The sequence below is a fragment of the Mastigoproctus giganteus genome, chromosome 3, assembly GCF_048544385.1.
Source record: "Mastigoproctus giganteus isolate SK-2022 chromosome 3, ASM4854438v1, whole genome shotgun sequence".
NCBI lineage: Eukaryota > Metazoa > Arthropoda > Arachnida > Uropygi > Thelyphonidae > Mastigoproctus > Mastigoproctus giganteus.
Window position 1 is genome coordinate 163,944,563 of NC_143577.1, and position 21,450 is coordinate 163,966,012.

Sequence of the window (21,450 nt, forward strand, 5' to 3'; positions counted from 1 at the left end):
AGGAAGGGGACAAATCAGATTGGCCTTAATGATGTAATAATAACAGGGAGCAAAGTGGAGGAGAAATTGTTGAAGTTAAATATAAAAAAGGCACCTAGGATGGATGGGATCTATCTAGTTGTATTAAAGACGGTGTCAAAAAGAAGTAAGCAATACCTTAGCCATAATTATAAGAACATCCTTGGACGCAGGAGAAGTAACCACGAACTGGAGATGTGCAAATGTATCCAGAATTCACAAAGAAGGATCTATGGTGCATATGTAATTACAGACCAGTTAGTTTAACTTCAGTTCCGGGGAAAATAATGCAGTCACTGGTTAAAGAAGCATTCAGGATCATCTGGACAAGACTGCAGTAATAATTCAGACACAGCATGGGTTTGTTAAGGGGAAGTCTTGTCTGACAAATTTGATTGGATACTATGATGTGGTTACAAAGGAACTGGATACAAAAAATAATTTTGATATTTATTTGGATTTTAGGAAAGCTTTTGACACTGTTTCACATGAAAGATTATTGTACAAATTGGAGCAGTGTGGTATTAAGGGTAAATTGCTAAAATGGATAAAAGGGTGGTTGAGTGGAAGAAAACAGAGAAGACTGGACGACTCCACTAATGTTATTAGTGGAGTCATCCAGTTTGCAGATAATTCTAAGGTTGGTAGGGTTGCTAATAACAGTTTTGGCAGTGTGCTACTGCATAGGATCTAGAAACGTTCGGTAGATGGGCTGAGAAGTGGAAAATGAAGTTTAACATTGACAAATGCAAAGTACTGCATATGGCTAGAAGTAACCCCAGAGAAACGTACCAACTGTGTGGTACTACACTTAGGGTGGTAGAAAATGAAAAAGACCTGGGAGTAATTGTGCAGTCAGATATGATGTTTTCAGAGATGTTCAGAGCAGGGCATGGGTGTTCTCAATGATATAAAGGAATTTTGCTGGTAGGGAAAAGGAAGTGATTATCGCTTTGTATACGGCAATGGTCAGGCCATGCCTTAAGTACTGCGTACAGGTCTGGAGGCCTCATTTTAGGAAGGATATAGAATTGCTTGAGCGAGTACAGAGATTGGCTACACGGTTGGTGAGGGGGACGAAGATATCTTCTTACCAAGAAAGGCTTAAGTTCCGTAGATTGCAGCGTCTGGAGACACACGCCTGCGAGGTGATCTGATTGAGGTGTATAAGGCCTTGAATGGGTTGAGTAGGCACAATTCTGATGGGATTATTCATCTTGCTCAGATTACGAACCTGAGGGGTCATAAATTCAGTTTGAGGGAAAACAGTTGTAGAATAGATGTGCGGAAAATTGCCTTTATCCAACGGGCAATTGATTGCTGGAAAAAACTTACATCCGGTGTTGTGGAAGTTGATAGCTTAAATAAATTCAAGGAGGAATGGACAAACTTTTAGAGGGAATGAATATGTGAAATGTTATCTTATTTTTATTTTTGCTGATGCTAAATAAGCTTGCTTTCTTGCATCACGTGCATCTACTACTACTGTGCGATTTTTAATCCCGCTATAATCACACTATTAACAATGACAATTAACATACTGCAGCCTGGGCCAGTGCGCCCTGGTTTAATTTATTTCAAAATAAATAAACCAGAAGAGGAAGATGCTCTGGAGGGCGATCACCATAGTGACCAATAGCAAATTTGGTCCATCGACTAAAGCAACACTACACGCTCAAATAATTAGTACGAATGTGTTAATTACCAAATCAAACTTGATAATTGACACATTCGTACATCAGCTGAAGCTTTTAAAATAACTGCATTCGATTATAACTCAAGAAATTAAGTGAAATATTTTTCGCTTAATTGATTGAGTTATATTCGAATATAACAGCGAGTGAATTTCAGTGGAAATCAGTGATAACCCTCTTTGCTGTAAATTTGAATGATGACTCGCTCGCTGTTATACTGCATGAGTTTATTAACCGTGCAGTTGTCATTACATTGTTTTTTAGTCGCTAGCCTTACTGTGTGGGTTTCGTCCTCCTTCGCGCGTTCCTGACCTTCCTTGGATGATTTGCACCATTCAAACAGTGTTTGGATGAATTCAGGCTCTTTCCTACTTATCTCAAGAGAAGAAAATAACAACTGCTTGTTCCAATGAAAAAAATATATGAAAAAGCCATTTTATACTAACACAGATTGCTATAATAATCGAATGACTATTGTTTCATTGGATTTTATTATGCAGTAATACACACACAGTTTTAATGAAAAGTCAACTAAATTGTAAAGAGGTTAGGTCAAATTTCAATCTTCCAACCATCATATCAGAACTCATATTTTAATAATAAAAATAAAATTTATTTAATTTTTACTATTAAAATTATTTGTAAAATAATAAGAGTTTACCTCAATATAGTACGTAGAACACATCCGTATGATACTCTCCAGAAATTAAAACGAAAAAATCGAAAAACTTACATTAGACTAAAAAATAATTAAAAACCAATTTAACACAATTAAAAAGAAATTTAACGCTATTAAAAATAATCTAACGAAAATGTTCAAAACGATTTTCGTTAGATTCTTTTTAATATTTTTAATTGTGTTAAATTGATTTTAATTGTGTTAAATTGGTTTTATAATTATTTTTTACTCTGATGTAAGTTTTTCGATTTTTTCGTTTTAATTTCTGGAGAGTATCATACGAAAGTGTTCCATATTGAGGTAAACTCCTCTTATTATTTTACAAATATTAATATCAACGTAGAACATATTGAGCATTACAGCTCTGATTCATACTATATATTATTAAAATTAATAATGCGAACTCTACCTAAGTTGGTAGTCATCAGATGAACCGCCACAGTTTGAAATTTTCCTTCTACTGGCATTCCATTGTACGCAAAATTAACAGATGCTGTAGAATTTTTTTTTTTTTTCTTTTATCATAAAACAACTTATTAATATATCATTCTGTACCTTGAGGAGGTGTAAGAGAAAAGACAAGAAATCCAGTAAAATAAATTACTTACCTAAAACATGGAGGACTACGTAGAATATAAGTACGTCAGCTCTCATTCTTGTGTTGTTTAAAACCAAGATCTGAAATATGCAATACCCTTAAATCATTTTTTTAAACTTAAACAAAAAAAAAAAAAAAAAATTGTTTCGTAAGGATGTGAGGCCGACTTTAAATATTGCGTGTAATTGAATGCAGATTTTTATAGGCAATATGGATAATATGTTTTATATTGCCAATAGCCTCTACTTGTGTAAGCACATTTAATTGTAGTATTTTAATGAACAAAAATAACATGGTCTCTCTCTCTCTCTCTCTCTCTCCAAAGTCCGTAGTTCGTTTTTCCAAGGCACTGGGCAACCGTGTCACATATGGCAACACGTAGTTAAATATTTATATTGTGAATAGGCATTGTGAATTGGAGAGACATTTGCACATTTTCGATTAATCCAGTCCTCACCAGAATTCTTTAGTTCCCTTCTGTCATGTCAGTTCTTCCTGTACAAATTGTTCGTTAGATGATGCATTTTGGAGGCTTTTTGCGAGTCTAAATGTGATTTCATAGCTTGCAAATTATGTCACGTGGAAAATGTTTACTTTTGAAAGATACTCGTGTCTTGTTTATAAAAATTTAATTGTCAAATTGATGTTGTTATGTTATTTGGTTTTTAGGAGCATTAGCAACTAAGGCCATATTGCTCCGGGATATGCGGTGGTCATTCCCTGACCTTTCCGCATCCTCCGTATTTGGTGGTGACGGGCTCGAACCCCGGTCTAATCAAGAAGCGTGTGCTATGCACTGCTGCTCCTTCCCACCTGGCTACGGAGGCGCCTATTGTCAAATTGAGTGAATATATCACAGAAGAGAATTGTTCCACACTGTGGCCTACCGAGCAGTCATCGGTTCCCCCCCCCCCTCTATGGGATACTAGTTTGTTTAGCCATTGTCGATTAAAGAAAAAAAATTATTAACGGCCCCAGGCGTGCACTCATAACCGCAACTTGTGTGAGTATATGTGAGACACCAAAGTAAAAAGGCTATGAGGCGTCAGTATCTTTGTTTCTGTAAATTGCATGTATTCTCTGGTTGATTTTCCTGTTTCCTGGACGCAAAATCGAAGCTTCTGAGAAATAAATCCATGCAACCCTCGCCTGAGGCAGACTAACTCAGCCACATTGTGCAAAAAAAAGCCCATAAAAATTCCTCGCATCATGGACACAATTCATACTAGAGTCTTTTCCACCCGGTGTGGGGGGACGGCCATTCTACCAACTGTGCCACCCATGAAGGCCTGCTGAATGTGGAGACGATGATTATATTCATTGTCCGCAAAAGTATAGACATATTTCATCTGTAGAGGTGTATTCATAGGCTGATTGAAAACCCTACACCTACCGGTCTAAGATCGGATAATTACAGCCTCGAACAAAGAGGATTTTAAAGATTCCGCCAGTTATCGACGAAAATGGAACCAGAATTTGTGTTTTGCGTATTTTCATAAATTGCAGCTTTCCTCTTGGGGGACATGATCACACTCTCCTTATATCCCAAACCGCGTTTTAACGAAGTGCGGTATTTGAGGTTGCACTTGCACTATAACTCCATTAGTGTAATTTGTAAATCAGTAAGGAGCCCACAACAAAACTCCTGTAGAATCCCACTTATAAGGTTAGCCCATAAAGAGTATTTGCCATCTACAAATACTTTAGCGCGCTCTACTTTAATTTTTCTGTCCCTTTATCCCTTTATGAATAATAATAGTAACTATAGCACATTTCCGTACTTTATACAACAAGTATTCAAGTGCAACTGTAACAAAAGTTTAATGAAATTTAAACACATGTCAAATTATGGTTTCTTTCAGTTCTTTTAAAGTGATTAAAAAAAACTTCATATTGTCTAACTAGATCAATCAGAAATGATGTTCCCTTTAAAAAAGTAATGGTATTATCATACCCTTATAATTACTGAATGCAATAAAGGTATAATACCTATTCCTATCTATACTAAGTGTCCACTTTATTAGGTAGACGTATTTCATCGTAACCAGATTCCTTTTAGCCCTCAGAACAGCCCCCAGATTCAAGTTAGAAAGCATGCTATAGGGATGCTGATCCATTGACTCAATTGCTTCTCGCTTGTTACAAATTTAATAGCTGCGGATTTCTGCTCGGAAGAGCTCGGAAGAGATCATACCCCTTCATCCCCACATATGTTCAAATGGATTAAATATGAGGACTGGGGACAATACAGTAGGCTGAATTCACTCTCTTATATTTCTGAAACCAGTTCTGCACAATTATGGCCTTGTGACATGGCACATTGTCCTATTGGAAGAACCCATTCACAAGTCGATACACTAGTACATTTATACATTGAAGCCAAGAAGGGATGCGCCTACTTGGAAACAATTGCCAAATAATTTGGAGCATTTGAATGTTAATCCACTATTTTTTTTTTTTTTTATGGAAACCCCAAACACGAGAGATATTAGAACCTATAGTACTTAGTACTGTTCTTGAGTTGGAGGTTGAGAAGACGAAAGAAGATATTTGTTGACATTAGACTTGAACTTCTGTAGACTGTAATTTTCAGGAAATACGTATGAAGGAAGGTTGTTCCAGAAAACGGAAGTTGAATGAATAAACGAGGAAAATGAAAAGTTGGTTCTGTGAATTTGAAGTTCGACAGTAAATGGATGTTGGCTGGTGGCGGTACGTGTTCGGACTGTTTTGAAAGAGAGAGAGCGGGAATTATAGAAGCAAGTTCAGAAGAACAGTGTCCATGGAAGTATATGTAGAAAAGGATGAAGTAGAAACAGTACGTCTATGAGACAGCCAGTGAAGAGAGACTGTTAGACAGGAGTCACTAATTAACCTAACTGCCGGCCTCCCCAGATGTGGGAACAATATTCCATGGTAGAGCGGATTTGCGATTTCTAAAAAGTGAACAGCTGTTTGGAAGAAAAGTAACACTGAGAGCGAAAGAGAAAACCAAGATTTTTAGATGCAGCGTAAACAGTATTTGTAATGTGTTTGTGCCAAGAGAGATTAGAAGTCAAGGTAATCCCCAAAAGAGATATATCATTTTGCCTTGAAATCGGAGTGTCATCAAGGATAAGCATAGGAGCAGAAGAATCCTTTTTGCGAGATATAAGACAAGACTGAGTTTTAGAAGAATTGAAATCAACTAAGCTGTCATTGACGCACTGGAGAATTACCTGGAGATCGGCATTTAATGAAATGGTAGCGGATATTCGAGAAGTTGAAGCTTATTGAGCAGGGCAAGGTTTTTCGAAATGGAAAGTGGAATGCAATGTGCTATCATCGGCAAAACTATGGATAGGATTTCCAGTCAATGGAAGGAGGGGGAAAGAACTGAACACTGGGGAGACACCAGCATTAGTGGAGAAGTTAGAAGACAGAGAGTCATTTACAATCACTCTCAGTGAGCGATCAGAGAGAAAACTGGACAACCAATTACAAAAAACAGTTGGCAAACCGTAAGATGGAAACTTGTTTAGAAGACCTTTATGCCAAACACGATCGAAAGCCTTTGAGACGTCAAGAGCAACTGTAGACTGTAATTTTGTGTTTCACTGTGACTTGACTGTGTTTCACTGAACTTTTCCATTGGATTTGTCCATAAATGGGTAACATAAGCCAGAATATCACGAGTCGATCGACATTGACGAATCCATACTGGCGATCGTTGATCAGACGGAAGGTTTTTGGGTAGTTTAAGAGTTGGTGGCTAATTGATTTTTCCATTACTTTAGAAAGAGTAGAAGTAATTGCAATGGAACGATAATTGGATGGGAGGGATTTGTAACCCTTTTTAGGAACTGCCTGGATATGAGCAAATTTCCAAGCAGAAGGAAAAACACCTTTGGAATAAGAAAGTGAAAAAACGCAGCAAAGAACAGTAGTAAGTTCAGATGCACGGGTTTTGAGAACAAGTGGAGAAGTACCACCAGGACCTGGGGCTTTCTTAGCATCAAGATTCGTCACAATCCTTCTGACATCCTTTTGACGGAAGACCACATGTGGCATTGAATGGAGCGTGTTGGGAATGGTGGGAGGTGTTTTACCAAGATCATTAATACATGAGTTGGAAGAAAAATGGGATGTAAGCAGGTCAGCTTTATCCTTGGCTGAAGTGACAACAGAACCATCTGGTTTTGACAGAGGTGGGAGCAGAGACGGGCAAAAGTTGCGGCCAAGAAGCAAGTTTTCTACTGTTAGCCTGTTCAAAATCTAGTTTGGACTGATTAATAACTGTTTTACTATTGTTGCGAACTTTGGTCTATTTAGAAAATGAAACTGAAGAATTGGAAACAAGCCAATTACGATATTCAACGTTCTTCTCTTGAACAATCTTAGCACATTTATTGGGAAATCAAGATTGAGAAAAAGGACGAGATTTTAAAGTGGAGTGTGGAATAAAGGATTCCATTAGTACAAGAATAATTTCACTGACACGATCTGAGCAAATGTTGACATCAGAAGTTTTGAAACAGTAATCCCACCAAGGAAAAGAAGAAAAGAAATTCCGCAGTCTTGCAATGCCAAACAACAGCAGGTTGGGAATAGCCATGAGATAAAGGCACCATTGGCAAAGAAACAATCACCAAATTGTGATCTGAGGTGCCTAAAGGACCACTTACTTCGACCGTGTACTTAGAAAGGTTGTGTGTGAGAAAAAGGTCAAGCGTGTTGGCTGTATGGTTAGGATTGTCCAGTATTCTTGTAGTTAAATGAACAATCTGTGAAAGGTCATTAGTAATTGCCAAAGCCTCAGCACCTCGACCAGCTGGGTCGGTGTGACTGGAAAACGGAAGCCAGCTGGAGTCATTAACATTAAAATCGCCAAGGAAATTTACCTCACTGTTAGGAAAGTTGGACTGGAGAAAGTCAAGTTGAAAAGAAAGGAAGTCAAAGAGCTCCAAGTGATTAGTGGAGTTTGGAGAACGGTAGAGACAACAGCTGAATTTGACACAATGAGGTAGAGAGATTCTAAGCCAGAGAAGATCGAAAAGAGGAGATTCCAAATTACCATGTCTCTGACAGCGAATATCGGAACGGGCATATGCACAAGTACCACATTTGAGGGGAAAGGAATCATATTTCAGCGAATAATTTGGGCAACTGAGATGAATAGTAGTTGAATCAACCGATAACTGAGATTCTGTCAGAAAACGTACATTGGGTTTGGCGGACTACAAGTGGAAATGGGCATCGTTCAGATTAGAATTGAGACCACGTATATTTGTGAAATGAACTAGGAAGTTCTTGCGAAGTTTAGATCTTTTCGTAGATAAGCTTACTCTATTAGTTTGACAATTCATGATGTATTCAATAGTAAGAAAAAGTGTGGGGGGACATGCTGTATGAAATTTTTTGGATATGGCGTACACATGATATACCCAGATCTATGACATAACGTGGCCTCGACAATGTCCCCCGCATACACACTACTCGGACTCCCTGTAGTCACTATCTGGCAGAGTAGAGGGAGGATGATTATGCACTAGCTGATCCGGAAGATTCCTAAAGAGTCACTAATAGTTCGGTTCGGTGTACTAACTAGCGGCCGGCCTGCGAACACCGTTTTAGAGCTGTACCCTCGAAATATAAGGAAGATTGGATCTCGCCATGAAGTTCATCCTAACCTCAAAAGTCAATCATACTGCATGATGGAAGAGATGGGGAAGGGTTGACCGGAACTTAGCTCTAGAGACTAAACACGGGTTCCACCAGTTCAAGCCTCCAATAAGCAAAGTGGTGGTATTGCACCGTTTGATGAGAGTCATCTACCACCTATTATTGTCTTGTAACACAGAGGATCGGCATTCCTCCATGTGAGGTGGGCGCCACACCTCAACCCCTTGCACTATATCTCCATTAGTGTAATTTGTAAATCAGTAAGGAGCCCACAACAAAACTCCTGTAGAATCCCACTTATAAGGTTAGCCCATGAAAAGTACTGGCCATCTACACATACGGGTGGGTGACCTGGGTGGTCACCCACATTGTGCTTGTGTGTGTGTGTGGAGGTTATATCCAGGATTACTAACAGCCCCACCATTGTGAAGGTGCAAGCAGAAGATTTGACTCTCATAGACCCTCTGGACTTCGCCGAAATTGGGTCCACTTGACTTGAATGTCACCCGAATATCAGTTCTATTAGCGTTTTAGACTCCCAGGTAGCAAGTACAGCTTGTCTGACATAACTGAGAGAATGTCTGTGACAACCTCAAGGACTAGTATCAAAGGGTCCAGTATTCACCAGGAAAACACGCTTCACATTATTACACTGTCACCAATGGCTTGAATTTTTGACACCTGGCAGGATGAATCCATAGACTAGCGGTTTCCAAACTGTGCGCCGCGGCGCCTCAGGTCGCCGCAGCGATCTCACATGGGCGTCGCAGGATGTTTTAAAATTATGGAGGGAAACAGCGATACGCGATATCTGTGGGACACCATGCGAACTACTAGCTCGAGGTAGTTCACAGTTTCAACATTACTTATTAAGTTGTTTGGATCTAATTATATAATAACCGGAACTGTTAGGTATTTCTTTTGGCCTAGGGGCGCCGTTAAAAAATTACTGAGACACTAAGGACCCCGTGAACCGAGAAAGTTTGGGAACCTCTGTCACAGACCCATCCTGCCAAGTATCAACTCACTCTGTTTTCTCCGTATTCGTGGTTCCTACTCTTTCACTCCCTTCATTGTGAAAAAGTTGGAACTGGGATTGGTCAGGCCAGGCAACGTTTTTACCATCATTCACTGTCCAGTGCTGTTTTCTCTGAGCCCACTGTAACCCTTTTTTGTTTTTTGCAGGAGTGGAACCTGGTTCTGTTGTTGGTTGTGATACTCCATCCATGACAAGGTTGTTTGTTGTTTGTTATTTGGTTTTTAGGAGCATTAGCAACTAAGGCCATATTGCTCCGGGATATGCGGTGGTCATTCCCTGACCTTTCCGCATCCTCCGTATTTGGTGGTCACGGGCTCGAACCCCGGTCTAATCAAGAAGCATGTGCTACGCACTGCTGCTCCATGACAAGGTACGACGAGTTGTATCTTCTCAAAAGCCTCTACCACTGCATACCAGTTGTTATTTGATTAACTGTAGCCTTTCTGTGTCCTTGCACAAGTCTTAAAGTTAAGAATAAATAATAATAATAACTGCAGATTAGGGCCACCAAGAATTACTTTATCTACCGTGTATATATGTCTATAAATTGCATGTATTCTAGGTCGATTTGTCTATTTTTTTGGATGAAAAGCGCCAGCGCGCGCCCACACACACACTGGGAATTGTGAAAAAGGCACAACAGGTGCACATTTTAAAAGTATATATATATATATACATTATGTCACTATGAAATTCTGGCCTGAATCCCAACCTAACACTTTTTTTTACATAATTTAAATAAATTATTAATTTTTTTCTGTTCATATCCTAGATAAGCACATAATGTCAGAGGAATTCATAAAATAAAGAGAATACAAGGTATTTAGCAGTCACGCAACTTGAACAACGATAAGCTCAAACGCGTACAAATGTACCCTCGTAATTTGAAAAATTTTAAATAAATTTCTTTTTCTGTTTATACTCCAGCACGACAACCAAGTCAGTAAGAGTTTACAATAAATCGTCAATACAAATATTTATCGTATTTAAAAGTCACGGGCTTGAACGCCGGTCCATTCAAAGAACGCGTGCTATACACTCTCGAACCTGACCACTCGGTTACGTCAGGCCCAATTTGGCCACTTGATCAAGGACGTTATCTTAACGAATTTTCGCTATGCGCGGCCCTATTAAGGAATGCATTTGTCTGTTAAAGAAAGAGATCGCTGTAAGTTTCCGAACAGTTTTGTACAACATAAGAAGGAATATGACTTTTACCACTTACCTCTGATACTAGTACTTCAGTGGAGAAACAGTCTTTTGCCAGGCAGGGAGGGAAGCGGGAGTGAACACTTTCTGTAATGTGATCCCTTAACACGTCCTCATTTTGACCGTGGTCACATTAGATGTCACATTTAAATTCTCAGATCACTGAAAAATGTAATGCGAATATTGTCTTCCAAAGTGTAAGCCGGATTGAATTTCACAAAGTAATTTTCGAAGAATGATCTGCAGAAAATATCCTACTTTATGAAGACAAATAAACACAAAGATTCAAATACTTTATTTCAGTTTTAAGAATTAATATATTACTGTAAATTTTACTATCATTGTAATTGTGTATGTGTGGATTCTGTGTTTGCACCAATTTAATGGTTGTAATCTTACGTTACGAGTAGGTAAACTTTATATTCCTTTTTTAATGCTTTCTTCACCTTTAAGTTTTGGATCCTGAAGACTGTTAGTCACTTACGTAACCAATAGTGCTCAGGATTCATAAATATCTTCAGGTTCAGGTAGTTTCACCGGGGAAGACTACTGTATAATTTTTTTAAGGCTTTAAGCGGTTGACATTAACTCAACTTAAATAGAAACTAACTCTAGATATAAGAACTTATGAATTAAATATATTAAACAATCGTCATAAATCTCTCTCGTTCCCTCAACGGTCCTAGGATGATGGCAATGGGAACATTGTCGGTGCATTAAATGATGTTACTGCCATTAAATATTTCTGAATCTTAATTACGACTTTAATTAAAAAAAAAAAAACCCTCTTACTTCGCTGATTATTTCCATTCAGTGATAATTGCAAATTTTTACACTATTACACCAAGATTATTATCTTTTGTTAACAGCATCATCATGTTCTGGAACATTTGTCAGTTCCTCTGTCATATGCAATACTACTTTCACTGATTTAAATGTCCTGAAAATAAGAGAAGTACGATAATCCAAGCGACTGACTTTTGTTTGGTAAATAACAGATACCCAGTACACCCTACATCCTAACGATCAGTTCTCTTGTATATGTAAAGTATATCGATTTTAATACCCGAATAAAATAAAAAAAAAAAAAAAGAGGAAAAAAAAAAAAAAAAAAAAAGAAAAGAAAGACACGAAATAAAAAGCCGATTTTTTAGTTTAAATTTATATTCTGTTATGTATTTTTATTTATCTGTATTTTTGTATTTTTATTTATCATATTTATAATACAGTTTCTGTATTTTTATTTATCATCCAATCTTTAATTTTATCGTGTAAATGCATTTTTATTAAGGCTTCAGCAGATGTGTTTAAACATTCAGGTTTTTTGGTGGTCGTAGGCACTTTCTGTACTGCAAGTTAGCGTTATCATGATGCTCTTTTTAATACTCCTTGGGTGTTCGAAGTAAAATTAATGTAACATCCAGAGTTTATCTTTTTTTCATATATATATATATATACACCTGGTAATGATAGACTTTTTTTGTTCTGCCGCCACCAAGACATCTAGAAGTGGCGATTTCCCAGTTAGGTCCATTTTGAATCTAACAGTTTTTTGTCTCCTGTTCATGGATTCAAATGGAAAATAAAGATCGAGCAGATCAACAGAAGATAACGGGTATATGTTTTGCAGCCTTTATCTGGTTTTATAATGGTAATTTGCCTATTCGATTTCAAATGTTAGCACCTTTTGTTCATTTTCAAAGTTTGGCTCTTATGTGACTCAGTATGATTATATTTCTTTAAGAGCTGCGCTCATCTAACATAAGATTAGTTGTGTTTTCTTCTCTATTACAAAATGGTAATTTTTTCATTCGTCGCTGTGTAATCAATTAATTAAGTCTTTCAGCAATAACGATGAAATTTAGCCTTATCAAATCACTCTTACCCTACATACTTGGTCCTATTTCTTGTCATATTTCTGAGGCTGGCCACAGAAATATGACAAGCAAGGGATTGCTACCTGGGAGTCTAAAACGTTGGTGGAACTGATATTCAGGTGATACTTGAGTTAAATCGACCGAATTTCGGCGAAGTCCGGTCGTTCTGTGACAAGTCCCCTGCTTGTACCTTCACGATTGATTATTAGTAAACCTGGGTATAACCGCCGTGCAGTGCCTGTCTTAGCAAACGCGGGGCCCGATTGGAGCATGCTGGCGGGACTCCTTGAAAAATTCAATATTAACCCCTCAATATTTTGAAATAATGAAAAACTAAAACTATTAATAATTCTTTATTTTTTTTTTTATATTACAATGTATAACAATTGACCAGACATTTTGATAATATAAACTAATCAGAAGGATATTTTTATTGCTCTTTTATCGGCAAAATCTTTCAGAACTTTCTCAAAATTTAAATTCCTTGCTTCTTCTCTTTCAATGGATAAAATTGCAAAGCTGTTGAGTCTCTCTTGAAGCATCGTTGACCTCAGATATGTTTTAATTAACTTTAATCGGAAAAGCTTCTTTCCCCTGACGCTGCAGTTACTGGAATCATTAAAAATATTCTTAGCGATATGAATAAATTCGGAAATCCAGTGGCTCTTTCATTAGTTGCGAGAAATTTTTAAATATTTAAAGGATTTTCAAAGCACGATTCTGAAAAAATTAGTCTCAGGGCTTCTATTTCCTCCACTAGCATACGGCTATCAATTTCTGCCACCTCCATTTTCCAACCCCAACCATGAACGTAAGAAGGTAGAAAAGGTGCTTGAGTTGTATGGCGCATCTGAACTCGTATGTGAAAAAATTGTCGCATGGTATGTAAAAGGTTGGCCACCACTGCTCTACAACGCGAAGTCAAAAATTTGCGTATTCTACTACTTCTTTATACTTTGATAGTGTTAGATGTGAAATTATTATTTTATTATTATTATTATTATTATTATTATTATCATTAACATTATTATTAGCTATATGGTGCAAGGAAGACTGAGGCTTATACTGCACCAGTCGAAAAAAAAAAAGAAAAAGAACTTCCCGAGTTACCCTGAGAGAGAGAGTCAAATGGAATTCACCAAAAACGAGAAAATTGATGATATCCAGCTCAGGACCCTGGGTATGCTAAGCCCATACTCACCAGATATGAGCCCCTGGAGAGAGTACACGTGCCATGAGTGAGTGACCGGGGGTTCAAGCCCGTGACTACTGAATACGGTGCTGTTTCTTGTATTCTGTGTATCTTGTAAACTCCTCTGACCGTTTGGTCGTCCCGGAGTATAAACAGAAAATTTATTTATATATGCTTTTGATTTAGTACTGTGGTTTTTTGAGCATCAACAACTATATTGCTCCGTGTACGCTGTAAATTGCGTGTGTTCTGTGGTCGATTTTTTGTTTGTCAGAAGAAAATCCCTAGATTCCGAAGGAAAAAGCATGCTACCTTCGCCTGAGACCGACCTAATCAGCCACGTTGTGAAAAAGGCCCATAAAAAAAAAAAAAAAAAAAAATATATATATATATATATATATATATATATATATATATAACCCCAGGGGCTCATATCTGGTAAGTATGGGCTTGGCATACCCAGGGTCCTCAGCTGAATATCATCATTCTTCTCTTTCTGGGTGATTCCCTTCTACTTTTCTCTCTCTCTTAGGGTAACTCGGAAATTTTTTTTGGCTGGTGCAGCATAAGCTTTAGGTTTCCTTGCACCATATAGCTAATAATAATAATAATTCCTCTCGTTATCCACTGGAGTCGAATTCACGTCTTTGCCACCCGGTGTGGAGAGGACGGCGAGGCGATACTACCAACTGTAGTATCGCCTTCTTTAAGAGCTGCGCTCATCTAACATAAGATACCAACTGTGCTACACACGAGGGTGAAATATACGATTCTTATATTACTAGTATTAAAGCCGACCGGGGCTAGCTGGGTTGGTAAAGTGCCTGACTGGCAACCCAAAGTTCGCGGGTTAGAATTAGAATCCCGCCTCGGGCTTGGATCAAAGTACTGCAAAAACATTGGGAGGTGCATTATGGCCACAGAAGCCGATGCGCCAACAACTACAAAAAAAAAAAAAAAAAAAACTAGTATTAAATGTTAATTTAAACACTTTGGGACATTTCGTCCCAAAAACCTGGATAATCTAGTCATCCAAGCTCTTCCTGGCACCGTATATAGATTCTGAAATGTATAACCAATTCAGAAAGCCATGTCCAAGCTTAGTTTTTATATTTCAAAAACGTTAAGAAATTGTGCTTTTAATTAAGAGTGACTTTTATATAGGCAATTTAACTGATCCACGCTTCCATGACAACTAATTCGCTTGAGAATGAAATGTATCACGGGAAAGAAGGAAATTTAGTAGTCCCTAGGTAATATTAAAAAATGTCGGTTGTTTATATATAAATATATATTCTTTCTGGAAAACCTACTTCCTTTTCGCAGTGCGTATTAATTAAAAAAAAAATAATCTTTTATTTCGTTTTTACAAATGGCGATATTTTTAAAAAGTATATGCATCCGTTAAAAATTAACTGAAAACATTTTAAATGCTTGTATTTCTGCAAGCTCTGAAATTTCAAATGCATGCATTCAAAAGCATATAAATCCGCGGTTGCTTCCTTATGAACCCTCAGGTCATACAATTCTCGGAAGAATATTTTTAGGTGATGACTAGTCTGTAAATGGGAATTCACCATCTGAGTGAAGGCGGGTAGCCAGGACTCTAGAATTCCTTCCCCTCCCTCTCCAAAGTGATTGACATGCCTAGCCTGCTATTGTTAGTCTCAGGTTGTTTGTCCCCCACCCTTGCCGCTGTTTTAAAATTGGGAATTCGTTTTCCGATATTAAAACAGCGGCGGGGGGGTAGAATAACATCTTAGACTTACCATAGCATTCTATGCATGTCAATCCTGCTACTTGCAGAGATCAATCGGAAGGGGTACCAGATTAGAAAGACTAACCTTAAATTTTAACCAGCTTATAATATTCTTCATATTCAATAATTGAATTAAAAAAAAATTGCCCAGATCCCACAGACTAGTATTTCAAAATGTGAAGTCCACATATCTCAGATGTCTCTACCCCATCAGGGTGAATTTATTTTTTTGTGGGTGGGGAGAAGTGTGCAGCTTTTATGATATATGAACAAACCATCTCACTAATACAGGTATTAAGCCTATTTTATTTCAGTCTTTGAGATAAAATGTAGTGAAGTGTATTTTCATAAGTTTGTATACTCATAGCTAAATTTTATTTGTCCTTGTTCTGAAAGGGAGATGTTAAATTTATGAAATATTTTAAGGGGGATGACATGAACAAACCATCCTACTAATACACGTACAAAGCTTTATTTCATTTCAAAATTTGATCAGATTAAATGTACTGAAGTATATAATTTATAAAAGTATGAATACTGGTAGCTAAATTTTATGTCAGATTTGTTCACTAACACTTGTTCTGGAAAGAGGGAGCATTAACCGATGAAATATTTTAAAGGGGTGGTGCAAGGAATAAAAGTATGGGAACCTCTCGCATAATCTGGTGAGTGGGCTTGGCACACCCAGGGTCCTGAGCTGGATGTCATCATTCTTCTCTTTCTTGGTGACTCCTTTCTACTTCTCTCTCTCTCTCTACTTTTCGGAATTTTTTTTTGGCTGGTGCAGTATAAGCCTCAGGCTTTCTTGCACCATATGGCTGATAGTAATAATAATAATAACATGTGAAAGTGGTCTGTGGAACTTGACAATATGACCAGAGCTGGCCCCAAAATTTTTGGGGCCAGTTCTGGTCATATTGCCCTGTTCAAAAATGACTTTGCACATGACCTAGGGTCCTGTGCAAAACTTATACGCTGTGTTTTTGTAATAGTGATCCTTGCACTGCTTCTATTGGAATGAGTAGAAGCCTGGAAAACAAAGTGAGGGGGATTTCAGAGACTGCTGGGAGTCATCGTGGAACAAGAAAATACATGGGGTGTGTGAGAGTAGCGAAGAATAGGAACAGGTGCATGTATACTTGCATGTATACCAATGCTAGGAGTTAGGTAAATAAATTTGATGGCTTTGAGGTAGGGAATGCAGATTTGGAATTTGGGGAGTACAATGTGTACAGGAAGGATAGGAAGGGAGGAGGGGTTATGCTATTAATTAAGAAACACAAAATCTAAGGAACTACAGCCAGTAAAAATGGGTGGACAGTGTAGTGTCGAGTCATTTTAGTGTGCATAAGCACTGGGAAAGCAAAATTGATCGTAGGAGTGTGTTATGACTCCAATGAGTATAATGACTCTAATGAAGGCCTAATGACTCTAATGAGTATAACGAACAATTGTACAGAGAAATAGAATGGGACAGTAAATCAGATAAGTTGTGTTTGCACAAATTAAGGCCATCTGGGGATGTGATAAGTTCTATGTGTTGTGGAGACTCTGAAACTGTAGATTGGCTCGGCAATATTAATGTTATACTTGATCACCTAGTCAATGGATATCATCATCATCATCATCATCATATGGAGGAGGTGGAGCATTCTGATAGTACTGATCGGTTAGATTTTGTGGTTGTGTTAGCGACATTCAAGAGGAACTGTTTTCGATGGAAGATCTTAATTCAGCTGTTAACAAAATATGTAATAACAGGTGTCCTGGTATGGACCTTATTGAAGGGGAAGCTATTAAGCATTTCTTTGAACTGTTCCTTCAGCATCTTCTTCTGGTTTTCAACAAATGCCTGCTTGAACAAATTTTTCCCTCGCCTTGGAAGGATGCTCTTCTTAAGATAACTTTGAAGTTATCTGAAAAGCCTAAAACTGAGCCCTCTTATTATCGTCGAATTGTGCTTCTTCCAGGTTTGGGAAAGGTCTATGAATGCATGCTTTCACAGCGAATATTGCAATATATGCAAGAAAATTTGGGGTTCTCAAATAAACAGTATGGCTTTACTCCTGGCTGTGGTGCAGAGCATGCTTTAAAATCTTTGATTAAATTGATTAGAGATTCAAATGCAAAATGTGTTCTTGGCATTTTCATTGATTTTGAAGGAGCTTTTGATAATATCTCTTGGGACAGTGTGTTATTGATGCCTCGCCTTGCAAAATGCTCCCATCAGCTTTATAGTGTCATAGCAGATTATTTTAAGGAAAGATATTTTTCGGTAGCTAGATCTGCTATTCCAGGTTGTCCTCAAGGATCTGTTTTTGGGCTAATAATATAGAAATAGAGGATTGGTTATGAAAGGAATATAATCATATTCATATGATTGCATATGCAGATGACCTTGTAATCTTAGTTGAAGGCTCTTCATAGTTACAAATTGAACACCGATCTAACGAAATGATAAAAGATCTGAATGCTTGGTGTAATAAACAAAAATATTATTGCTAAAGGGGAACCTATCTGTTCATAGAGAACCTCATTATTATTATTTTATTATTAGCCATATGGTGCAAGGAAGCCTGAGGCTAATGCTGCACCAGCCAAAAAAAAATTGAGTACCCAGAGAGAGAGAGAGAGAGAGAGAGAGAGAGAGACAGAAGTAGGAGGGAATCACCAAAAATGAAAAGAATTATGATATCAAGCTCAGGACCCAGGGTATGCCATGTGCTGATTGGTTGTGAAAGTTTCAAGTCCATTAAGAATATTAAATATCTTGGAGTTCTCATTGACAGAGGTCTTAGATTTGACACCCATATCAATTTTCTATCTGAAAAGATTGCAAATTTGTTAACATGATAGCAAGAATTACTAGGAAGGAATGAGGTATTAGAGGTAGTGTACTGTCTCTCTTCTTTAGACAGACTGTGTTAATCTTAAAAAATATATAATAAAACTGTATTCCATTCAGAGGATGATGCTCCTGGAAATGGCTCTAGTTTGTAGAATTATTTCCACTGATATGCTACAGATTGTCACAAGGAAAATGCCAATTGACATCTTTCTGATTTACAGAGTAATGACTTTCAACATTCAGCGATGAACTCCTTTTATTATTCATGATCTTGAATTGGATTTGGTTGATGAGCCTAAGAATGAGGCCTGGTGAATCTTAGATATCTTAATGACTCTTTGGAATATCATAGATGGGCTAACTCACATAAAGGTGAAATGACTTGCAGATTCTTTCCCTCTGTTGTTGATGTTCCACCAGAAAAATGGTTTGTGCCTAATCTACAAACTATGTTTTTATTAACCATTCATGGCTCATTTTTAGCAAAGCTGAACCAGCTCGATGTTTTGGAAAGGTCGCAGTGTCACTGCACGGCTCTGGAGACATGGAGTCATGTTTTATATTATTGTCTTTGAGTACTTGGATCTCAGAAAGAATTTTTATTTGAGAGTCCCAACCTTACTCACCTGACTGAGGGTGATGCATCTCAATTAATTAAGACTGAGGAGGATTTCCAGGCTTTTCAAAAATTTTCCAAGAAATTATTCCAGAGAAGATTACTACTGCTTGAACTTCAGGAAAGAACAGTAGAAGGCTTATAGACTATTTTCATGAATTCTGTGTAACAGTTAAAGATGCTGAAATAAACAGTGTAATTGACCTGGTAGTTAATGATGTCATATGGCTCATTGTGCCATGTACTTATCTGATGGTTTCTTGTGCCACAATTTACATTTCCGTATATCATATGAATGTGTATATTATCTGTATATCATATTATTTGTATATAATATACATGTATGTAGCAGAGTTGCCAGTTCCTAGCTAGGGGCTGCTTGCTAATAAAAATGAAAAAAAAAAAAAAAAAAAAAAAAATGACAGTTTTCTGTGCAGAAGAGAATATAAAAAAAACATTAATTTCATAAAACCTCTGTCCAGTAGAGAAATTAAAAATACTGTGCCCAGTGTAATATTCATGAATGTTCCTCCCATGCCCTTTAACAACAAATCAAAGCCAACATCAAGATTAGGGATCCTTTAGCATTATCATTAGTAGGGGCATATGATGCAAGAAAGCAAGCTTATGCAGCATCCGCCAAAAAAAAAAAAAAAAAATGCTCCCATTTCACCCCTCCATTTGTTCAAAATACCTGTCCAGCTGAGCCTTAAATTTATTTAGGCTATCAACTTTCACAACAAAGGATGGAAGTCTGTTCCACCAACCAACTACCCGCTGGCTAAAGGCAAACTTCTGCACATCTATCCTACATCTGTCTTTCCTCAATTTGAATTTATGCCCTCTCAGGTGATTATTCTGAGCAAGAGGAAAAATCCCATCAGCATTGAGCATGCTCAAACCATTCAAGGCTTTATATACCTCAATTAGATCACCTCGCAGGTGCCTAGTCTCCAGACACTGTAATTTGCAAAAATTAAGCCTGCCTTTGTAAGAGCAAACTTTGTTCCATTCACTAATCTTGTTGCCCTTCTCTGTACTCGTTCCAACAGCTCTACATCCTTCTTAAAATGAGGCCTCCAGACCTGTATACAGTACTCAAGGTGTGGCCTGACCATTGCCTTATACAAGGGGATAATCACCCCTTTATCAATGCTGGAAAAATTGCTGTATATCATTGACAATCCTTGGACCTTCTCCCCCCCCCCCCGCACACTGGTAGACTTGGTGCTATGCTAGTTTGCCACTGTCTCCACCGAAGTTTGCTCACATCTGGTGAGTATGGGCTTGGCACACCCAGGGTCCTGAGCTGGATATCATCATTCTTCTCTTTCTTGGTGATTCCCTTCTACTTTTGACTCTCTCTCAGGGTAACAAGGAAATTTTTTTTTTTGGCTGGTGCAGCATAGGCCTCAGGCTTCCTTGCACTATGTGGCTAGTAATAATAATTACCCACAACCATGTGACAGTCCAGCCAGAATTTTTCTGCCAGCAGCAGATGTTTGTTTTTCTTCCATGTCCATATCATCCAGATGAAGCACTGCTTATTTTGTTGCCATGCAATACTAGGATGATGTCACACAGTTAACATCAGTTTCATAAATTGGCCCCTGTCTATCATCAAAAATACCCACTCTTACCTGACAGGCATAAACAAATCATGTTGGACCCTCACATCAGAGTGTAGCAACTGGTATTTATTTTTGAAAGATCCCAAATTAAATAGAAATAATTTCTAATTACTGCACATTGATAAAATTTTGTTCAGATTGTATTGAAAATTGATCACTGTCAGGTTTTCAAAATTAGGCAAACGTTGCAGTAGGCAAATTGAGAGTGCGATTCTGTATTTGATGTATATTAGTGGAAGTAGTAGGTAAATGTTTCTTACATAAATAGACTCATTGCTGTTACAGCTGAGTATGCTTTTATTATATTGGTTAATTGTTTTCAATGTATCGATGCATGAATTTTCACATTAATTAAGCAAATTGCTAGTTATATTTGAAAAATTGTTATTTTTAAAATTTTTACATTAGTTGATAGAATATTTCAATGAAGATAAGTTTAAAATGCATTGTGACATAGTCATTAGCATTATAATTTTGGTATTAATTTTTTATTTGTTGCAGTTTCAGGTGGCCAAGATCTAAGTCCTAGAATCATGAATGAATATAGACGATCAAAGTGTCAACAATTTTTATTATTAATATGGAAGGGTTGGCTTCTGAGGAAGCGACATTATCTCATTACTGCATCA

General features: G+C 37.5%; 1 protein-coding gene across 1 annotated transcript in view; it reads left to right on the forward strand.

The window, feature by feature from the left end:
• Positions 1-3,199: 3,199 nt before the first annotated feature.
• Positions 3,200-21,450, forward strand: part of LOC150088380 (phospholipid-transporting ATPase ABCA3-like) — a 433,767-nt gene continuing 415,516 nt past the window's right edge. Inside the window, exon 1 of the mRNA XM_090370142.1 lies at positions 3,200-3,239. Within this exon, the coding sequence (XP_090226268.1) occupies positions 3,200-3,239 (40 nt within the window). The remainder of the gene's footprint in view (positions 3,240-21,450) is intronic.